The sequence below is a fragment of the Pinus tabuliformis genome, chromosome 8 (genome assembly GCF_031772625.1).
Source record: "Pinus tabuliformis cultivar Carrire ecotype Pingquan chromosome 8, CPIR1, whole genome shotgun sequence".
In the NCBI taxonomy this organism is placed as follows: domain Eukaryota; kingdom Viridiplantae; phylum Streptophyta; class Pinopsida; order Pinales; family Pinaceae; genus Pinus; species Pinus tabuliformis.
The window spans coordinates 1,660,125,138-1,660,144,730 of NC_142294.1; the positions used below are offsets into that span (position 1 = coordinate 1,660,125,138).

Below are 19,593 nucleotides of genomic sequence, written 5' to 3' on the forward strand. Positions count from 1 at the left end.
TATTGATGACCTGTTAACTGAATATCTCAATGAGTTGCAGGAAGACATAGTTCTGGACAGGAAGGTGAGGACGACGCGCAGGGGAGATGTTGAGTACCTCAGGATTGGACTCAAGGGTTCAAAGCCAAGCAGTGCAAAATGGATAGAGATTGGACAAGTGAGACAGTTATATCCTCACTTAGTCAATGCTTGAAATCCAACTTTTGGTGGTCCAAAAGCTTTTTCAGTGGGAAGACCGTGATCCGAATTGGATCCTTAAACATTTCCATGACTATTTCAAATTATGTCAGATCAGAATCTTATGAATAGTGAGCTTATCAGAAATGACCTCTGGACAATGGCAATTGTGGCCAGCACGAAACAACAAGGACCCTCGGTCAAAGCGCGCTGACCGTTGGCCCATGGAGACCGCACATGGACGCAAACTGGCAATTGGAAGCCCAGATCTAGAAACAGAGGCAGTTTCTGGGCGCTCGGTCACGAGGAAAATAGGAAAACCGTGCAGAAACCGTCAGAAGGCAGGTCCTGCGCCCAAAACCGGCGATATCGCGTGCACTGCAAGCGGTAAGCAGGTTTGGCCGAGTTCAGCGCGATGCCATACACTCGGCGACACGTTTCTAGCGAATGAGAGAGAAATCACTTACATTGCGTGAGTAACGGTAGAGCAACTTACCCGCGCGATATAGACGGAGACCATAGGATCTGGAGGCTCCAGATCAACGACGGAGAATCAACTCGATGGATGACCGGATTCGACGTGGAAATAGATTGAGGCACATAAAGAGTTGAGGTCTGGCATGAACGATGAGCTGGCAGAAGAATCAGTTTCGTGGGAAAATCCTGGAGTAACGGAAATAACGACCGTTCAAAGAAAACTGACACTCAGTTCGTAAGGCGACAAGTGGCCACATCTTTGTGCAGCGTTACACAACGATGATGACACAGAGCAGGGGAATTCCAGAGGACAGAGGCAAGCAATCTAGAGTGTCGGGAAGAGGAAACGAACAGTCAGGGAGCAGATTGGCTTTAAGCCACGAACAGACAAAGAGCAGAAGGGGAAAAAACAGAAGTAGAGAAAGAAGCGAATTGCAGAGAACAGAGAAGCCGAACTGACTTGCAGAGCAAAGGCAACATCAAGTAGACAGAGATAGAGAGAATCCGAGAGTCTGTGAACTCCAGAGAAGGCTTGAAAGGTTCAAGCAACTCCTCTGTGTATACCTGTATAGTATTGAGTACCAAATTGGGCTCATACCATCGAGACCAGTTGAGGTTGGGATTCAGTAAGGGGGAGTCTATGTACTCTAGAGGCTTGGGGGATCCAAGTACCACCCTGCTAACCATCATCTATTAAGCGAGACTCAAATTGAGCTCCTTATTGTAAAAACTCTGCTTTAAGACACAATAGAAAAGGCCACCACTGAAGCTGGACCAGGAGACGTAGCCGAGGAGGATTGGGTGAACTCCTTATTAAATTTGTTGTGTTCTGTATTTGCTTACTGTGTTTCTCTTACTGTTTCAAGTGTCTGTGTATTTCGCAATCTTATCAATCCGTTGCTTAAAATAACATAGACACACCCCAACACGAGTCTGTAATACCTCCATTAATTAACTGAGATCATTCACGAGTGATTTTCAGATCATACACTCTCCTCAGGCTGCTACTTTTTGTTGTACGCTCAAGTCACATGACGTCCTTTCATTGTTTGTGACCACAATTATATAATTTCAGTTTTGATTTCTCTGATGAAGTTTATTTTGGGTGGTACTTGTTGAAAAATGTGTATCTAGGTTCGGTCTTCATAAATATGAAATGTACTTTTGATTCTTGAATATTGTAAAATGAAAGAAAATTTATTATTGCTATTTTGGAGCATGGGTTTCATGCTCAAGGTCTTTTATTTTAGAGGTCAAGCACCCATTGAGTGCTTCTAGCGTTTGTCCTAGGTCAAGAAGTCAAAAGAGTCATTGTCATAAGTCTAAGACCCCATCGGGCATATTGTAACTTGTAAAAAGAATTATTTTTGTATTTAAAAGATTCAAAATACCCTCCAAGACCAAGTCGGCTTGGAAACTAAGATGTCGACCTATTTTGAGGAGCCTTGTCCACCCTAGAAGCCTATATAAAGGAGGGAACTCGACCTTCTTTGGACACACATTCACTTCTCATCATTTAAGCGAAAGAGAAGCATAAGAAGGATAGCAAAGGAGGAGAAGGACGAAGGAAGGAGTGTTTTGGGCTATTTCTCTCTCTCTCTCTCTCTCTCTCTCGAGTCTCTATCTCACACGTGCGAAGAAGGAACGCTAGGGTTTACTGCTTCAACGTCGAAATTCTCAAGTTGTTGGAAGAGGAACCTAATAGGTCACCTACTAGCCCTAGACAAGGAAGCAAGCCAAGCAAAGTTGCTGGGAGGCCTTGGAAGGCTAAATTTCGCTCATACGTATGGATGCAGTAGCAGTTGCAAGGGCCGAAAATTTCTGACCTACAGTAGAGGTTGAAATTTTATAGCTGGGGTTCGAAGTTGTGCAGACAAAAGAATCACATCATAAAGAAGGTCGGACTTGGTCTTGGAACTTGGAAGAGTATTGGTCTTGGTCTAGAGGTCTTCGAATTCGTCAATTGAAGAATCTATAAGAAGATAAGAGATTTACGGGTTTTCCTCTCAAGTGGAGAGGTTTTGGCCCTGGCTTGTAGCCTACATTCTGTGTTCTTGTGTACTATTGTTCTTCTTGTTTTGGTAGCTGTTTGATGATAAGAACAAGCATAATAATACGAGAAGAAGCTAATAAGTAAGAAAAAGTAAAAAGACACGACAAGCAGTTATCAAGAAAAGAGAAATCATCCTAATTACGACCCTACTAGATTTCTCAACATTGTATCAGAGCTAAGGTTGGCTAAGGGCATGATGAAGATCTCTACTACATTGAAGAAGTTCTTGAAGAACTGTATAAGGGTAGAAAGTCATCTCAAGAAGGGCATCAAAGATGTTGGGTGTGTGTTATATTCTTTCCACGACTAGCCTCATGCACTGTAGTTGCGTCGGGTGTAGCGGGGGGGTCACAAGGGACCCAATAATAGCTAGGCTGACCCAAGGATGGGGGCAGACCCACCCATGATTTTGTGCATGGGTTTTGCACATGGTTTTGGGCATGATGGTTTTCTGCCCATGGTATTTTGTAGATCCGATCAAGGGAATTACGACTATGTTCTAATCCAGGGTTAATGGATTGGGGTTTATGAATGCTTCGACATGGATATATATATTGTAACATTGAAAGGAATATAATGAAAAGTCTATCTGGTAGTTCCGGTTTTGGGATCCAGGGGAAAATATTTGTGTATATTTGTTTTATTTTCTCGCCATTATATATTTTTCTGTTTTGAGAATTTGTTTGCAGGTAATTTCTGTACAGGGTTAAAACCTACAAAAGAGTTATGGGATCTCCTATTTCCTCTCAAAAAGGATATGACCAAGACATCACAAAGGAAGAAGGACTATTTTCACCACTTATTGGCACATTTGAAGATGAGAATATTTGGGTGATCAACAGTGGAGCATCAAGACATATGACTGGTGAGCACAAGAAACTAAAGACATTGTCAAGAGGAAAATCTTCTTACTCCATTGAGCTTGGTGACAAGAAGAGCTATCCTGTGAGAGGAATTGGATCAACCTTGCTAGAGTTAGAGAATGGAGGAAATATTCATCTCAACAACATCCTATTTGTTCTAGGTTTGCATAAGAATCTACTTTCCATTTCATGTCTAGAAGATAAGGGAGATAGAATTGCTTTCATAGATGGAAAGGTTGTAGTATGGGATAAAAACTCTAGCATCGAAAATGCAAAGATGATTGGGATCCGTGAAGGAAGACTCTACAGATTGCTGACTCCCCTCTCTCAAGCTTTGGTTCACATTGAAGTTAGCCCATGTGAACTTTGGCATAAAAGGTTTGGTCACCTTCACTACAAAATCTTACCAACTCTAAATTCAATGGTAAATGGCATCCCCGAACTCAAGGAGGATCATGAAGGAGTATGCAAGGGATGTGCATTGGGTAAAAATACCAAGAGACCATTTGGAAGCAGTGCTTCAAGGTCAAAAGAAATTATGGATCTCATTCATTCCGATGTCTGTGGTCCTATGTCTCCAAAGTCTCTTGGAGGTCATCTATATTATGTAACATTCATTAATGACCATTCAAGGAAAACTTGGGTTTATTTGATGAAATCCAAGGATGAAGTATTCGTCAAATTTCAAGAATTCAAAGCTGAAGTGGAGAACCTTACAGAAAGGAGAATAAAGATATTAAGGTTCAATAATGGAGGAGAATATACTTCAAAGGAAATCATAACCTTCTGTAAGGAGTCTGGGATTACGAGGGAGTTGATAGTCCCATACAATCCTGAACAAAATGGAGTTGAAAAATGAAAGAATCAATCTATTGAAGAAAGTGTAAAGGCCATGTTACATGATCAATATTTGCCAAAATTTATGTGGGGTGAAGCAACAAAGATTGTTGTATATATTCAAAATCGAAGTCCTCATAAATCACCAAACAACATGACTCCTGAAGAAGCATTCATTGGTAAGAAGCCAAGCGTGGACCATCTCCGAATTTTTGGTTGTCATGTCTATATTCATATACCAAAGGATAAGAGAAAGAAATTGGATCCTTTTGGCATGAAGGGAACATTTGTTGGCTATAGTGATACTTCAAAGGCATATATGATCTACATAAAAAAAGGACACCAAATAGAGGTTGGTTGAGATGTGATATTTGATGAAAGTATTGCATTCAAGAAACCAAAGGATCTCTTGATGGACTCTAATGATGAAAAACTTCCTATATTTGAGGAGGAAGGTACCACGGAGGAAGAAGAATCAAAAGCATGAAGATGAAGGTCCCAGTGAACCGATGCAAACTGTGGTCATCCTCGAAACTAGAAAGAGACTTAACTGGTTGAAATCTACTCTATTAGATGTAGAGGAACATGGAGCAGCCAAAGGTACTTTTAAAGAGAGCAAGAAACCCAAAAGATATTATGGGTATGCAGACTATATAACGAAGCTAATAGAAGCAAAACCATCCACCTTTGAAGAGGTTGTCGATCATCAATAATGGAAAGATGCCATGAATGAAGAGTATCAATCGATAATGAAGACTGGGGTTTGGGAAATCGTACCTAGGCCTGAAGACAAATCAATGCTAACTCCCAAATGGCTCTACAAGATTAAACATGCGGTAGATGGAAGTGTTGATAAATATAAGGCAAGATTTGTGGCTAGGGGCTTCTCTCAACAAGAAGGAATCGATTATGAAGAGAAATTTTCTCCCACTGCAAGGTATACAACTATATGTTCATTGGTCTCTTTGGCAACATCGATGGGATGGAACATTCATCAAATGGATGTCAAGACTGCATTCTTGAATGGCGCAATTGAATTTGAAGTGAAAGATAGAGAGGCTTATGTTTGCAAGTTGAAGAAGGCATTATATAGCCTTAAGAAAACACCAAGGGCATGGTATGCAAGGATGGATGCATAGCTACAAAGATTGGGCTTCACAAATAGTTCTGCTGATCCAAATATCTATATCAAAGTTGTGAAGGATGAGCTTGTAATCATTCTTCTGTATGTAGATGATGTTCTCTTGACAGGTGTGGAAGGTCGAATCCAAGAGTGCAAGAAGCAACCGGCAGCAAAATTCGACATGAAGGATCTAGCACTGATGCACTATTATTTGGGATTGAAAGTTTGGTAGGGACGTGATGAGATTTATCTAGGTCAAGTATGTGATCGAGATGTTGAAGAGGTTTGACATGATGGATTGCAAACCTATGACGACGCCCATGATCACAAACTTGAAGATGCTAGCAAAGTACAAATCAAGCCCAGTGGATTCGACCAGGTATAGACAGTTGATTGGCTCACTAATGTACTTGGTGAATACTCGATCAGACATGTTTTGCAGTAAATGTTCTTAGTTATTTCCAGGTTGAGCCGAAGCATGATCATTGGATAGCAACCAAGCATATACTGAGATATCTGCAAGGAACAATCCACTATTGCCTGAAGTATGATAAGAGGAATGATGTCCACTTGATTGGATATACAAATTCTGACTGGGGAGGTAGTGAGCAAGATGGAAGAAGCACTACAAGAGGATGTTTTAGTTTGGGATCCTCGATGGTCTCATGGATGAGAAAAAGGCAAGAATTGGTTACTTTGAGTAGTGCTGAGGCTGAATATATTGCAGCCTGTGAAGTAAGCAGAGACGCTGTCTGGTTGAGGAAGCTGCTGTCCGATTTGTTTGAAGGACCAATGGACCCTACGATGATACATTGTGATAACACCAACTGTATAAGGTTGTTTGAAGACCCAATGTTTCATGGAAAGAAAAAGCATATAAATAACCAGTATCACTACATTCGAAAGCTGGTGCAAGGTGGTGTGTTGCAGCTACAGTATATCTCCACTGATGAACAGATAGCAGATTTCTTGACAAAATCTCTTCCTAATAAGGAGCTTGTGTACTTAAAGAGACAAGCTTGGATGGGTTGATATATCCTCCTTAGTTGAGAGGGAGAGATAAACACATCATTCTTGTCTTCATTTGGGAAGAAAATAATGGATGATTGGGTAAGCATCTGACATCCGATACTCTTTGAGGATGAGGTAGGGCATCCAAGATAAGAGTAGTCGTAGAGGACTGATATTCTTTGAGGATTGGCTATCCAAGATAAGAATAGTCCTGGAAGGACATACTCTGTGAACACCCGAGTGGGGTATGTGCCTTGAGAGACAATGATGAAGGTGTCTATAAATCATTGGTCTCACCAGCATTGTGCTCTGATCTTTTGGAGAGATAGAGTTGTTAGTCAAGGCCTTGCTATGTGACAATGCTGGTTGTTATGATGCTAAACAAATGGGTTACCAATCCGACTCTTCTTATGAGATCTCTTTAGATTGAGAATGTCCATGTACCATTTATGAATACCTCCCTAGTTAAGAGGGAGTGTTGAAAAATGTGTAACTAGGTTTGGTCTTCATAAATATGAAATGTACTTTTGATTCTTGAATATTGTAAAATGAAAGAAAAATTATTATTGCTATTTTGGAACATGGGTTTCATGCTCATGGTCTTTTATTTTAGCGATCAAGCACCCATTGAGTGCTTCTAGGGTTTGTCCTAGGTTAAGAAGGCAAAAGAGTCATTGTCATAAGTTGAAGACCCCATTGGGCACATTGTAACTTGTAAAAAGAATTATTTTTGTATTTAAAAGTGTCAAATTACCCTCCAAGACCAAGTCGGTCTGGCATATAAGAAGTCGACCTATTTTGAGGAGCCTTATCCACCCTGGAAGCCTATATAAAGGAGCGAACTCGACCTTCTTTGGACACACATTCACTTCTCATCATTTAGTGAAAGAGAAGCAGACGAAGGCTAGTGAAGGAGGAGAAGGACGAAGGAAGAAGTGTTTTGGGCTATTTCTCTCTCTATATCTCAGATGTGTGAAGAAGGAAGGCTAGGGTTTACTGCTTAGGTTGAAATTCTCATGTTGCTGGAAGAGGAATCTAATAGGTCACTTACTAGCCCTAGACAAGGAAACAAGGCAAGCGAAGTTGCTGGGAGCCCTTGGAAGGCTAAATCTCGCTCACACGTGTGGATGCAGTGGTAGTTGCAGGGGCCAAAAATTTCTGACCTACAGCAGAGGCCGAAATTTTGTAGTTGGGGGTTGAAGTTGTGCTAGTGGAAGAGATTTGACTGGGTTTGACTTGGACAAAAGAAGCACATCATCAAGAAGTTCGGACTTGGTCTTGGAAGGGTATTGGTCTTGGTCTAGAGGTCTTGGAATTCGTCAATTGAAGAATCTATAAGAAGAGAAGATATTTATGGGTTTTCCTCTCAAGTGGAGAGGTTTTGGCCTTGACTTATAACCTATATCCTATATTCTTGTGTACTATTGTTCTTTTTGTTTTGGTCGCTGTTTGATGATAAGAACAAACATAATAAAAGAGGAGGCTAATAAGTAAGAAAAAGTAAAAAGACATCACAAGCAGTTATCAAGAAAAGAGAAATCATCCTAACTACCGCCCTACTAGATTTCTCAACAGTATCACCTCATTGTTTCACATAACTAATATTTCATTCATGTCTGTCCTGTCAGTAGTAGGTTTACGTGTTGGGACATCATCCGATCAACATTTCTGAATTTCATGGGAAAGGTTGACTAATTTTCAAGTTATTACAGTTGATTTTGTCTGTTCCCAGAGATGGCCTTGACATCTATTTCAACCTTGTACCAGATAAAGCTGTCAACATATTTGGTTCTCTTGAATATTCTTCCATGTCAACAACCAATTTTCAGAAATTGGTTTTTTGTTGTAATTACTAACTTTCCTTTTCATCCGCAGAGACTACCCCATCTGTGGGATGTGAAATGTTTATGCAAAAAGTTGATGCTGTTGCTGAGAACATCTGTTCAATTTCCTTTTCAAATCCAAAGCTACTGTGCTCTTCTTTGTTATTTTTTTCATTTTATGTTTAACTAGGTTTGTAATCTTGGTGTTTCTTCCTACTAATGCCTAGCCCTTTCTGTTATGATACATAGTTTGGTTTGGCTGTTCTTCTCGGCAAAGTCAGACTGGTCTTGACTATTTAATGTGTCTTGCAGGATAATGAATGGCCCAATCATATCTATTGCCCATGAATTAGGATTTGAAGGTCAACCACTTATGGAAGGGCTTGTTGTAAGCATATTTGTAGCTGCTGCATTTATTGGTAGCTTAAGCACTGGTCTACTTGCAGATAGGATAGGTCGTCGACGCACATTGCAACTGGACATGCTTCCTTTGATAGTTGGAACCCTTATAAGGTCTATTCCTGAATGCTCATCAATATTATTTGAAATTTGTCTTTTTCCAATTTTCTTTTCTAGAAACATAAGTCCTTGGGCAATGCTGGTAATTGTGAAAATTTCAGATATTTAAATTTAATAATTGATATATTTTAAAGTTTAAGGAAACATATTTTACTAACAATCGTTTTCTTCCTTACTATTTAGCCTTGGCGGGCTTGGCACTTGTGATTAGTTGCATGGGTTCCCCAATATCTCATGTGTTCTAAACCCATGCTATTTAATCCAAGGGTGAGCAAACACCCTTAGTCATGGTTTGTTGTTAAGCACCAAGTGGTACTGTAGGGTTGAGATCTGGGCATGCACTGGCGTGAAAGCACTAAATGTGTACATTAATCAATGAATACGAATAAGATTTAATCATAAATTCAGATGTGTTAAAGGGTACTCATAGTTAGGTATTTGTCTCTTGAACAAAGAGACCATATTATTCAAATGCTTGCAACTAGAATGAATTATTTAATGTAGCATTAATGTTTTTAGAGTTAAAATATATATTTGTGAAAACCAATCTTGGATTAAAGAGACTAAGAATTACAAAAAATGCATGAAGTAGGTTTTTCTTCCTCTTCCAACCCATGCTATAAGAACTAACATATCAGACAGCGCCATAATTAGAATCTTTATGTACATTCTAAGGAGAAAACATTTAGCAGCTGCTTGAATTGCAAGTTCATCTATCAGCCTATGTAACACTAAACTTCCATATGGGCTCTTACTACTTGCAAATGTATATTTACACCAAATAGTCCAGAGGAAGGACAGAATTGATAAATTTCCTCATAAAGTTGAGTCACCAAGGAGGTCTGCCCTTGCAGAGGGCTTTAAAACAAACTGAGAAGTTGGATGAGATATCCTTCCAAAGAGTTTGGTAAGCCACACTCCCAAAAGGATTTGTTTCAATTTTTTTTTTTACACACTGCACACAACATCCAAGTGTTTCTAGATTTTAATGATCACTTTTAACTTGAATGACAAACAAAATGCACTCAACTTTTTATTGTATCATAAGGACCCTGATATCGTTCAACTGTCTATAGAGATATGTAACAAATATACCTGATTGTGGTCACTCTTTCAGTTTCGTGTTAACTCCATTTATTGTCCCTTGTTTGAAAAACATCTCTTGTAAATTGTCACATGTGATATTGTGAGGATCTGCAATGTTAATGATGGCCTATCTATTTAAATGTATTTGTTGATTTATGCTGTAATGGCCTGTAGGCCGTCCTGTCAAAGTACACAATGAAATCCACATATTATCTTCTCTTTTTTCTGCACACTCAATTCAATACATAGAATCATACAATTCATTACGACAGGCTACAAATTATCTATTTATGTGCCTCATCTCTACTCTTTTTTTTCATGGTAACTGTTACCGCTCAAACTAGCAGGGGTCATAAAAGGGATTCCTAAAGGGCAACTGCTAGATCAAAGGGCAACGATGGAGGCTTAACCCACTGTCACCTCAGTTAAGACTCCCTACTCTTTACAGACTTTCACCGATGGAAGGAGACTCGGTATATAGAGAAGGTTACTTGTAAAGTACAAATCGACCAATGGATATGAAGTAATACTTATAATCCTTTTCCTAGAAGAGGCTTTAAGAATAGAGCTTTCTTGCTTGTCAAGCAAGGTAGGGAGATATCTAGGAGAATGAGGTGAGGACTTGAGGGTTAGGTTTAGGGAATATTCCTTGGGAAGGAGTTTTCCCAATCCTAAAATCCTTATTGAACTTGACTTCCCGAATGGTTCTTGAAGATTTGACTTTTCAAAGATGTGGGACCACACGAGACCAAGTGGATCCAAACCTAGGTTAAGGGGGAAGAATTTAGCAACCAATCATGTTTTTAACCCAGACAAGGAGGGAGAAAGAACCAAAGAAATTTTTTTCACTTAAAGGTATCAAATTGATCCTATGAGGCACTAGCACACTAGGGCAAAGTTTGATCTCTCTTCCTTCTTGTCGCCAAATTTCTCATTGAAGGCAGTTATTATCTTGTTCAAAGTGTCAAATTGTTGGGTTGTGTTATATTCTTTCCACGACTAGGCTACATAGTGAACCGGGGGGTTAGAGGGGCGACAGAGCCCCCCCTTTGTTGCGCAATGGGGGGGTTTGAGGGGGGCGAGTAGCCCCTCTCTACGGTGTCCGGGGCAGCGCCCCAGGGAATTTTTCTTTGGACCCTGTTGACCACTACGTGTCAACTACCCTTAGCAGTACACCCCCTTTTCTTCGCAAAAGGGTAGCGCTTGATTGACGTGTTCGTGCCATTCTACGGTCATCGTCGACCTTATCATATTATGTTGTAAACCCAGTCTGCATGTGTGAATTGTAAATAATCTTAGCAGAGCTGAGTCATGTATGAAAATTGCCTAGGTGGACCTAATTTTCTAGTGATAATCTATGTTCCGGAAGGTTTTTTGTCTCACCAATCCATAATCGGCAGAGTTTTCCTTCAGCCTAACCCCAAAGCCGGAATGAATGTTGTCATTAGAATCTTAGGGAATCCTAGTGCGTTGATCTGTTAGATTATAGTTGGTCGCAGAACTGGGTGATCTATGAGGGTCTATGTCAAATGGGTTTTCCCCCTTCGGATGTAAAATTGTAAAAGTCATGATGTAAAGTTTCTTGAGGGTTAGGAAATGTTTTAATCCCCTCATAGGTCCTAGGTTAAGTCCTAGGTCCTAGGTGATTTTTCCAAAGGCTAAGTTCGAGGATCCATTTAAAAATAAAAATAAAAAATTGGAAAAAAAAAAAAAAAAGATATAGATATAATATATCTATATATCTATATCTATATATATATATATATATATATATATATATATAAATAAATAAAAATAAAAATAAATTAAAAAATAAATAAATAAAAATTTGAAAAATAAAATAAAATAATAATAAATCAAGTTTTTGAGTAAATAAATGCTATATTTTAATTGTTTAATATATTAAAATGCATTTAAAAATTCGACGGATGAGATTAAAAGAAATCTTGATCCTCATCGATGGTCGAGATTAGTTTGACATGGATCACTCGAACTAGCCGTTGGAATTTTTTTCTTTAAATAGGGTGCTAGGGGTCATTTGAGATCAGATTTGATCTGAGAGTTTGGTGCTAAAGAAAGCTTTCTTGTAGTCATTTTTTGTGCAATAAAGAAAGACTTTGGGGTTAAAAATCTTGCTGGTGTTACTCTTCTGGAAATGCTGTAAGATGTTTTATTCTTTCTGCATAATTTTATTTTCAGCTATTGATTTTAGCTTGATGAAGATTGATTCAGGCACAGGTATCTTGTCTGATCTCTAGGGTTTGAATGATAGTTTAGATTCTGAAATATAATGGCAGGTATTTCCATTTGATCTGGATTTCACTAGCGTTTTTTCTCTCTATGTTAATGGTTGATTGTACGCTGTGCAGGAAATCTTAGTTTTGAGTTTACCGAGCGTTAGGGGAAGTTCTCGGCTGAACCAGCCAACTCCCGGGTTGTGTTTTCTGAAAGAGCCCAGCCAGTTCTTGATCTCGGGCTTATCATTCGAAATATTTTTATGAATGCATGCAGGGTTTTCTGAAGTGTCTCACATTAAAATTAAATTCTGATAATATAACTGTGGATTATCGACAAATCTGGCTGCTAAACAGCCTTAGATCTATAAATACTATAATTTTGTAGCTAGTTTGTAGGGTTTTATTTTTAATCTTTGCATATATTTTCTGGGTTTTTGTTTTCCCCATTGCAGGTTGCAGGTCTGAGAAGAAATTTTTTGTGTGTGAAGCCAGATCTGGCCCCAGAAAATAGCCTTTGCAGGTGCATCATTTTTGCAATCCAGGGTTTTAAATTTTTATCTGGAGAAAAGTCTGCAAGGATTTCATAAATAAATCTGAGACAAATTTAATCTGGAATTTTTGGGGGTTTCATTGAGCTGCGATCTTCTTTGTTGCCCAGAATTATTTTCAGGTTTATTTTGCCTTGGGTTTTGTTCCTCATGCAGCGATCTCATTTCCTCAACGCTGCTGCAATCACATTTTCCCTTTGGACTCCATTCTCCAAGCCTGGAAAAGGCATTTTGCTATCACGCTGCCCAACTTTATTGCAAGCCTGATCTATGCGGTCTTCACAATTGCTGAAAGCGCTGGGCACTCATTCACGCAGCCTTCTATCACTGCATTCAACCTACAGCTTGATCCCCATCTGCCTGCGTGTGGTTTTTCCCACGCATTTCTCGTCCACATTTAGCTCTTCTGCAGCCCATACCTGCAAAAAACTCGCGCTTTCCCCATATCCACGCTGCTCCAGCAACCTGCATACACAGCAAGTCAGCGAATCCATTGATTCCCTCCACGTTCCATGCAGCCAACATTCCATTGCTGCCTCAGACATTTTTCTGCGCAGCTATCCCCTCCGTTCTGCCCTCTGTCATTAGATCAACCTGCAAAATAAGCTGTCTGCGTCCCTCTACGTTCCACGCAAACTTGCAAATTAATACTCAAATGCAGCTTCTCACATCTCCATTGCAGCTTTCTCCTTCTGCGTGCTGCTTAGTGCTGAGCCATAGCCAAACCTGCGTTTTTTTTTTCAGCTGCAATCTACTCCTTTTGCCGTCGAGCTCTCAGGCCTGTGTAAGTTAAAACTCTTCATATATTTGATGCGTTGGGTTTTAGGTTTAGTTTTAAACTTAGTTTATTTGTTTTCAAACAAAAAAATAAAAATAAATTACGCTTTAGTTTTTTTTTTTTAGCACTATATATATTAGATTATATTTAGTTCTATTTGGTTTTAGTTTTGTGCTAGTTTTCAGATTTAGAATTTTATAGTCATATAGCAAATAAAAAAAAATCAATAAAATTATAAAATTAAAAAGAAAAAGAAAGAGAAGCAGATAGTTTTCTTTTAGTTTAGATTTTAATTTATTTAGATTTTAGTTTTATTTCATTTTAAGATAAAAAGTTAAAAAAAAAAGGAGTTTAGTTTAGAACTTTGGTTTAGAATAGATTCTGATTTTTTAATTTTAAAATATAAAAACATAAAAGTTATAAAAAAATATAAAAATAAAAGTGTCCCTTTGGTTTCTTTTGATTAGGTGTTAGATTTAATTTTTTTTTTTTAAATTTTGACTAATATATATATATATATATATATATAATAATAACAATAATAATAAGAATAAATAAAAAAAATAAAAAATAAAAAATATTTAAAAAGTTTTAATCTTTAGTTTTTTTGTTTAATATTGTCATTAACTTTTGATTTATTAGTTTAATTTTTAACTTAGGTTTTAGTTTTAATTTAGACATTTTCAGTTTCATTTAAAAAAATATATACATATATAAAATATAAAAATTTTGAATTATTTTTGTGTCGCTTTTAGCCTTAGCATATTTTGTCATGTCTCCAAATTTTGGTATATTTTGTTAAGGCTAATAAATTTTTGATGTGGGATCAATACTTATCATTTTTATGTGGTTAAACGTACTTAAATGTTCATCTGAAGTTAGCTATGTGAAAGTGGTAACTGGTCAGCATTTAAATTTTATGATCATTTAAAACATTTAATTTTTTTGAAGTTTAATTGCTGGATCATCGTTAAGACGTTGTGCATTTGTTGAAAATCTTACATCGTTTGGGTTATTTGATGATAAATGATTGTTAATCATGGAATTATAAAGTTTATATTTTTGCAGCTTTCCATAAACAATCGTTTAATCATTAGCTCCATAAGGCACTGGTCTATTAACTTAATAAAATCAATTAAGTGCTTGTTTCCCCTCGTGTCTGCCAACCCAACTGGTCCACAGTTGGTCATCTATTGTTCCATAGAGTCTACCCCCCTTAGCCGCGGGAGACAGGCTTAAACGGAGAGATCGGGGATCAGGGTGACAGCCCCCGGTCTGAGCGTTGTCGTGACAATCTGTGCGACAACAGACCCTATATTAGGTTGGGCGGACCTACCTATGGTTTTGTGCATGGTTTTCGCACATGGTTTTGGATGCGATGGTTTTCGGTCCATGGTATTGAATGCTTTGGCATGTATAAATATGTATTGTAACATTGAAAGGAATATAATGAAAAATCAAGCTGGTAGTTCCGGTTTTGGGATGCAAGGGAAAATCTTTGTGTATATGTGTTTTATGTGTTATGCTCTCGCATTGTTTATTTTCTATGTTTTAGAATTCTTATGCAGGTAATTTCTGTACAGGGTTAAAACCTACATTTGGTATCATAGCTTTTTTGGCTTCAAGAGGATGCCTTTGTTGCTGAGGGGTTTTTTGCTCAAGCCTGTGGTAGACCCTGTTTAGTGGGAGATCTGCGGGATCGATTCTGGTGGTGAAAGAAGATGGCGAGCAGTGGAAAGATAGAGATCGAGAAATTTAATGGTCAAAGTTTTGAGTTATGGAAACTCAATATGGAGGATCTATTGGTGGATAAAGATCAGTGGATCGTGGTAGATCTAGGTATTAAACCAACGAGAGTGTCCGATGAAGAATGGAAGAAGTTGGATCGGAAGGCAAAGAGCACAATACGCTGTGTGTCTCAGATCAGTATTGCTGAATGTATCAGGGGAAGCTACGACAAAGGCTTTGTGGGACAAGTTAGGGACTTTGTACCAATCTAAGTTTCTGGTGAATAAACTGTTCCTACGGAAAAAGCTCTATAACTTGAGGATGAAAGATGGAGACTCGGTGACAGAGCATCTGAATGCATTTAATACTGTGGTAAGTCAGTTATCGTCTGTTGATATTAAAATTTCCGATGAAGATAAGTGCATTAGTTTGTTGTGTTCTCTTCCAGATTCGTGGGATAGTCTGGTTATTGCAATAGGTAGCAATGGAACTGCCTTGCAGTTTGATGAAATAGTCTTGTTGTCGCACAGATTGTCACGACAATGCTCAGACCGGGGGCTGTCACCCTGATCCCCGATCTCTCCGTTTAAGCCTGTCTCCTGCGGCTAAGGGGGGTAGACCCTATAGGAAAATGGATGACCAACTGTGAATCAGTTGGGTTCCGAGACACGAAGGGAAACCTGCACTAAATTGATTTTATTAAATTAATAGACCAGTGCCTTATAAAATAAATGACTAAACGATTATTTATCAAATGCTGTAGAGATATGAACTCATTAACAATCGTTTTACCATCAAACAACAAAGATTAACTTTTACCACATGCGAGATAATCGATAAATGCTTAATGGCTTAATGATACTCCAGCAATTAAAATTTTGAAAGATAAAGTGCTTTAAACAACCACGTAAAGTGCTAACCAGAGATCACATTCATGTAGTTAACCTTCAAATGAAAATTAAGCATGTTTAACCATATGAAGAAATGATAAATGTTATTCCCACATCAAAATTTTGGCCTCAGCAGAACATAACAAATTCCTAAGCCAAGACTGAAACTCGCAAAGTATTTCCAAATTTTTTGTGTATTTTTATATTTTTAAATAAAACAAAACTAAGCTAATGAAACTTTAAATCTAAAATCTAAACTAAATGAAAAGATTTTTTTTTTTAATATATATATATTTTGTTTATAAAGTAAGGTAAACTTAACTAAATCGTAACAAAAATAAGAGTTAAATCTAAATAAAACTGAAACTTTAACGAAAGTTATTAAATTCTAAACCATAAGAAAAATGAAACTAAACTAAACCCTAACTATAGCATACATAGGAAACAAAAGAAAAATCGATTTATTAAAACAAAAACCAAAATCTAAATAATATCTATTCTAAAACAAATGAAAATTGAATTTTACTTTTCCTTTTTTTTTTTTAATTTATTTATTTATAATATACTACCACATACTAAAAAAAACAATATTCTAAACCAAAATATGCTAATGTTAACCTAAAAAAACGCATTCAACATAAAAGATATATGTTCGTTTCCCAGCGTGCAGGTTTGAAGACGGAATGAACTTCGACGAGAGGTTGGAGGATGGGCGACGGCAAAAGAAAAGGAACAAGGCAACGAGAGGGTTTCGACTTGCAAGATTGCGGAAGGATTGCCAACAGCGTGTAGAAAGTGCAGGGGATACGTTTTGATCGCGGGCTTTGTATATATATATATTTTTTGTTTGCAGTTGCAGGTTTGGAAGCTTGACAGCGGCAGATGACAGTGTGAGAGAGTTCGATGGGCAGGAAGAGCCGGTTTTTAGCGTGGAGGCAATGAAATTGTGGGGCAGTAGCAGGTGAATGGCAGCGTGGAGAGCTGAGGGAGTTAAGGTCACTGGAACGACGTGGATGGCGGAAGGGACGTGAACGTTGCTGATGACGGCTGTGCGTGGAGCAACGCAGCTTGAGATGGGCAGAGGTATGGTGCAAGATGGCAGCACGCAGGTAGGAAATGGTAACTGTGCAGGAAAAGAAATAGACGCAGAGAGACATGCGGAGGGGCTGCGTTTGCAGATTTGCGTGAGGAATGCTTGAACGCAGAGATTACAGTGATTTGCTTGCAGATGGCATTGATCAATGGATGCTGGAACTGCAACGATGGAGCTTTGGTGATGATACGTTGGAGTAAAACGCAGAGGTAAGAAAATGAAACGTGTGGGCGATGGACAGGCAGAAAGCGTGAGGATTTGCTGATCTGGGCAGCACTGCTGATGAAGAAGATGCGTTTGCTGATGAGAAAGTTGGCCTGAAGCAGCGTTGAAGATTTGACAGATATGATGGCAGCAGGATGTTTTCCCACAGGCTTTGAAGAGAAATTGATGGCAGGGGAAAGATGATGAAGAGGGAACAACCCTGAAACTATTTCTCAAAACCCTATATCTGCAACCTGCAAAAGAAAAAGAAAACCCAAAAATAATATGTGCAAGAAACGAAAATTGGAAACCCCAAATAAATGATATTTACAACTTTTCGACTCTCAAATAGCCAGATTTGTCAATAATCACAGTAATATTATCAGAATATCAGATTTACTATGAGATACTTCAGAAATTTCTCATGCATTCATAAAACAAACTTGAATGATAAACCCAGGATCGAAACTGGCTGGGCTTTGCAAGAGAATGCTTTGCGGGAGTTGGCTAGTTCAGCCGAGAACTTCCCCAAACGCCCACTGATCTTCTCAATAAGGGTTTCCTGCACAGCGCACTTCAACCATCAATAAAGAGGGAAAAAACAGTACTAGATTCAAGATGCAATGGAGATACCTGCCATTATTTCAGAAATACCACTACCATTCAAACCCTAGTAAGTGAACAAGATATTTGTGTTCAACAATACTCCAGATCAAGCTATTACTAATGGCTGAAAAATGAAAATATGCAGAATATAAAACAGCTCACAGCACTTCAGGAGAGTAACACCAGCAAGATTTCAACCCCAAAGTCTTTCTTTAGTAGCACCAGAAAATGTTTACAAGAGAGCTTTCTTCAGCACCAGACTCACAGATCGAATGATCTCAAATGACCCCTAGCACCCTGTTTAAAGGAAAAATTCTCAACGGCTAGTTCGAGTGATCCATGTCAAAGTGATCTCGACCGTCGATGAGGATCAAGATATCTCTTAATCTCGTCCATCGAATTTTTAATGCATTAAAAAATTGAAATTCTGCATTTATTTACTCAAAAATATTATTATTTTATTATTTTTAAGTTTTTATTTTACTTTATTATTTATTATTTATTATTTATTATTATTATTATTATTTTTTAATTTTTTAATCTTTTAATTTTTCAATTTTTTTAATTTAATTTATATATATATATATATATTTTATTATTATTTTTTTATTTTTTATGGATCCTCGAACTCAGCCTTTGGAAAAATCACATAGGACCTAGGATTTAGGACTTATGAGGGGATTAAAACATTTTCTAACCCTCAAGACACTTTACTTCATGACTTTTACAATTTTACATCTCAAGGGGGAAAACCCATTTGACATAGACCCTCATAAACCACCCAGTTCTGCGACACAACTATAATCTAGCAGTTTAACACACTAGGATTCCTCTAAGATTCTAATGACAAAATTCATTCCGGCTTATTGGGTTAGGCTGAAGGAAAACTCTGCCGATCATGGATCGGTGAGACAAAAAACCTTCTGGAACGTAGATTATCATTAGAAAATTAGGTCCACCTAGGCAATTTACATACATGACTCAACTCTGCTAAGATTATTTACAATTCACACATGCAGATTGGGTTTACAACATAACATGATCAGGTCGATGATGATTGTCGAATGGCACGGACATGTCGATCAAGCGCTATCCCTTTTGCGAAGAAAAGGGGGCGTACTGCTATGGGTAGTTGACACGTAGTGGTCAACATCTGGCTCTACTTGGGGACACGTTGCTGCATTGTAGGAATGTGAGAATCCAGAATCTGCATCCACGCAACACACAACAGAAATAAGTAGCATCCATTCAAAAATCATCATATAACATTTAAGCACATGAAAGATAGAAGCTCTTCATTTATTAACAAGGAAAGTAAATCTAATCCTAAAACAGAAATAAAACGCTGAAATAACAAGGAGTATGGTTAGAAATACAATACAAAGGATGCCCTATGGCATCAGATATCATCTTTGAAGAACAACTTGAGCATTTGGCCATTCGCAGGTGGATCAAGTGGTTCGCCATCCAATCTGCTCAAGTGGAATGAGTTTGGTCCAGCTATATCTCAAATGATGTACGGTCCCAACCACAAACTGTC

The 19,593-nt window shown here is 38.1% G+C and overlaps 1 protein-coding gene across 2 annotated transcripts in view; it reads left to right on the forward strand.

Moving 5' to 3' along the window:
* The window catches only part of LOC149242561 (Major facilitator superfamily protein), a 278,196-nt gene that overhangs the window by 48,217 nt on the left and 210,386 nt on the right, over positions 1–19,593 (forward strand). The window contains exon 3 of one of the 2 annotated variants that reach the window (XM_089374281.1): positions 8,677–8,877. The exons of the other annotated variant lie outside the window; for it this stretch is intronic. Within the exon in view, the coding sequence (XP_089230407.1) occupies positions 8,677–8,877 (201 nt within the window). The remainder of the gene's footprint in view (positions 1–8,676; positions 8,878–19,593) is intronic. 2 annotated transcript variants of the gene reach the window in all.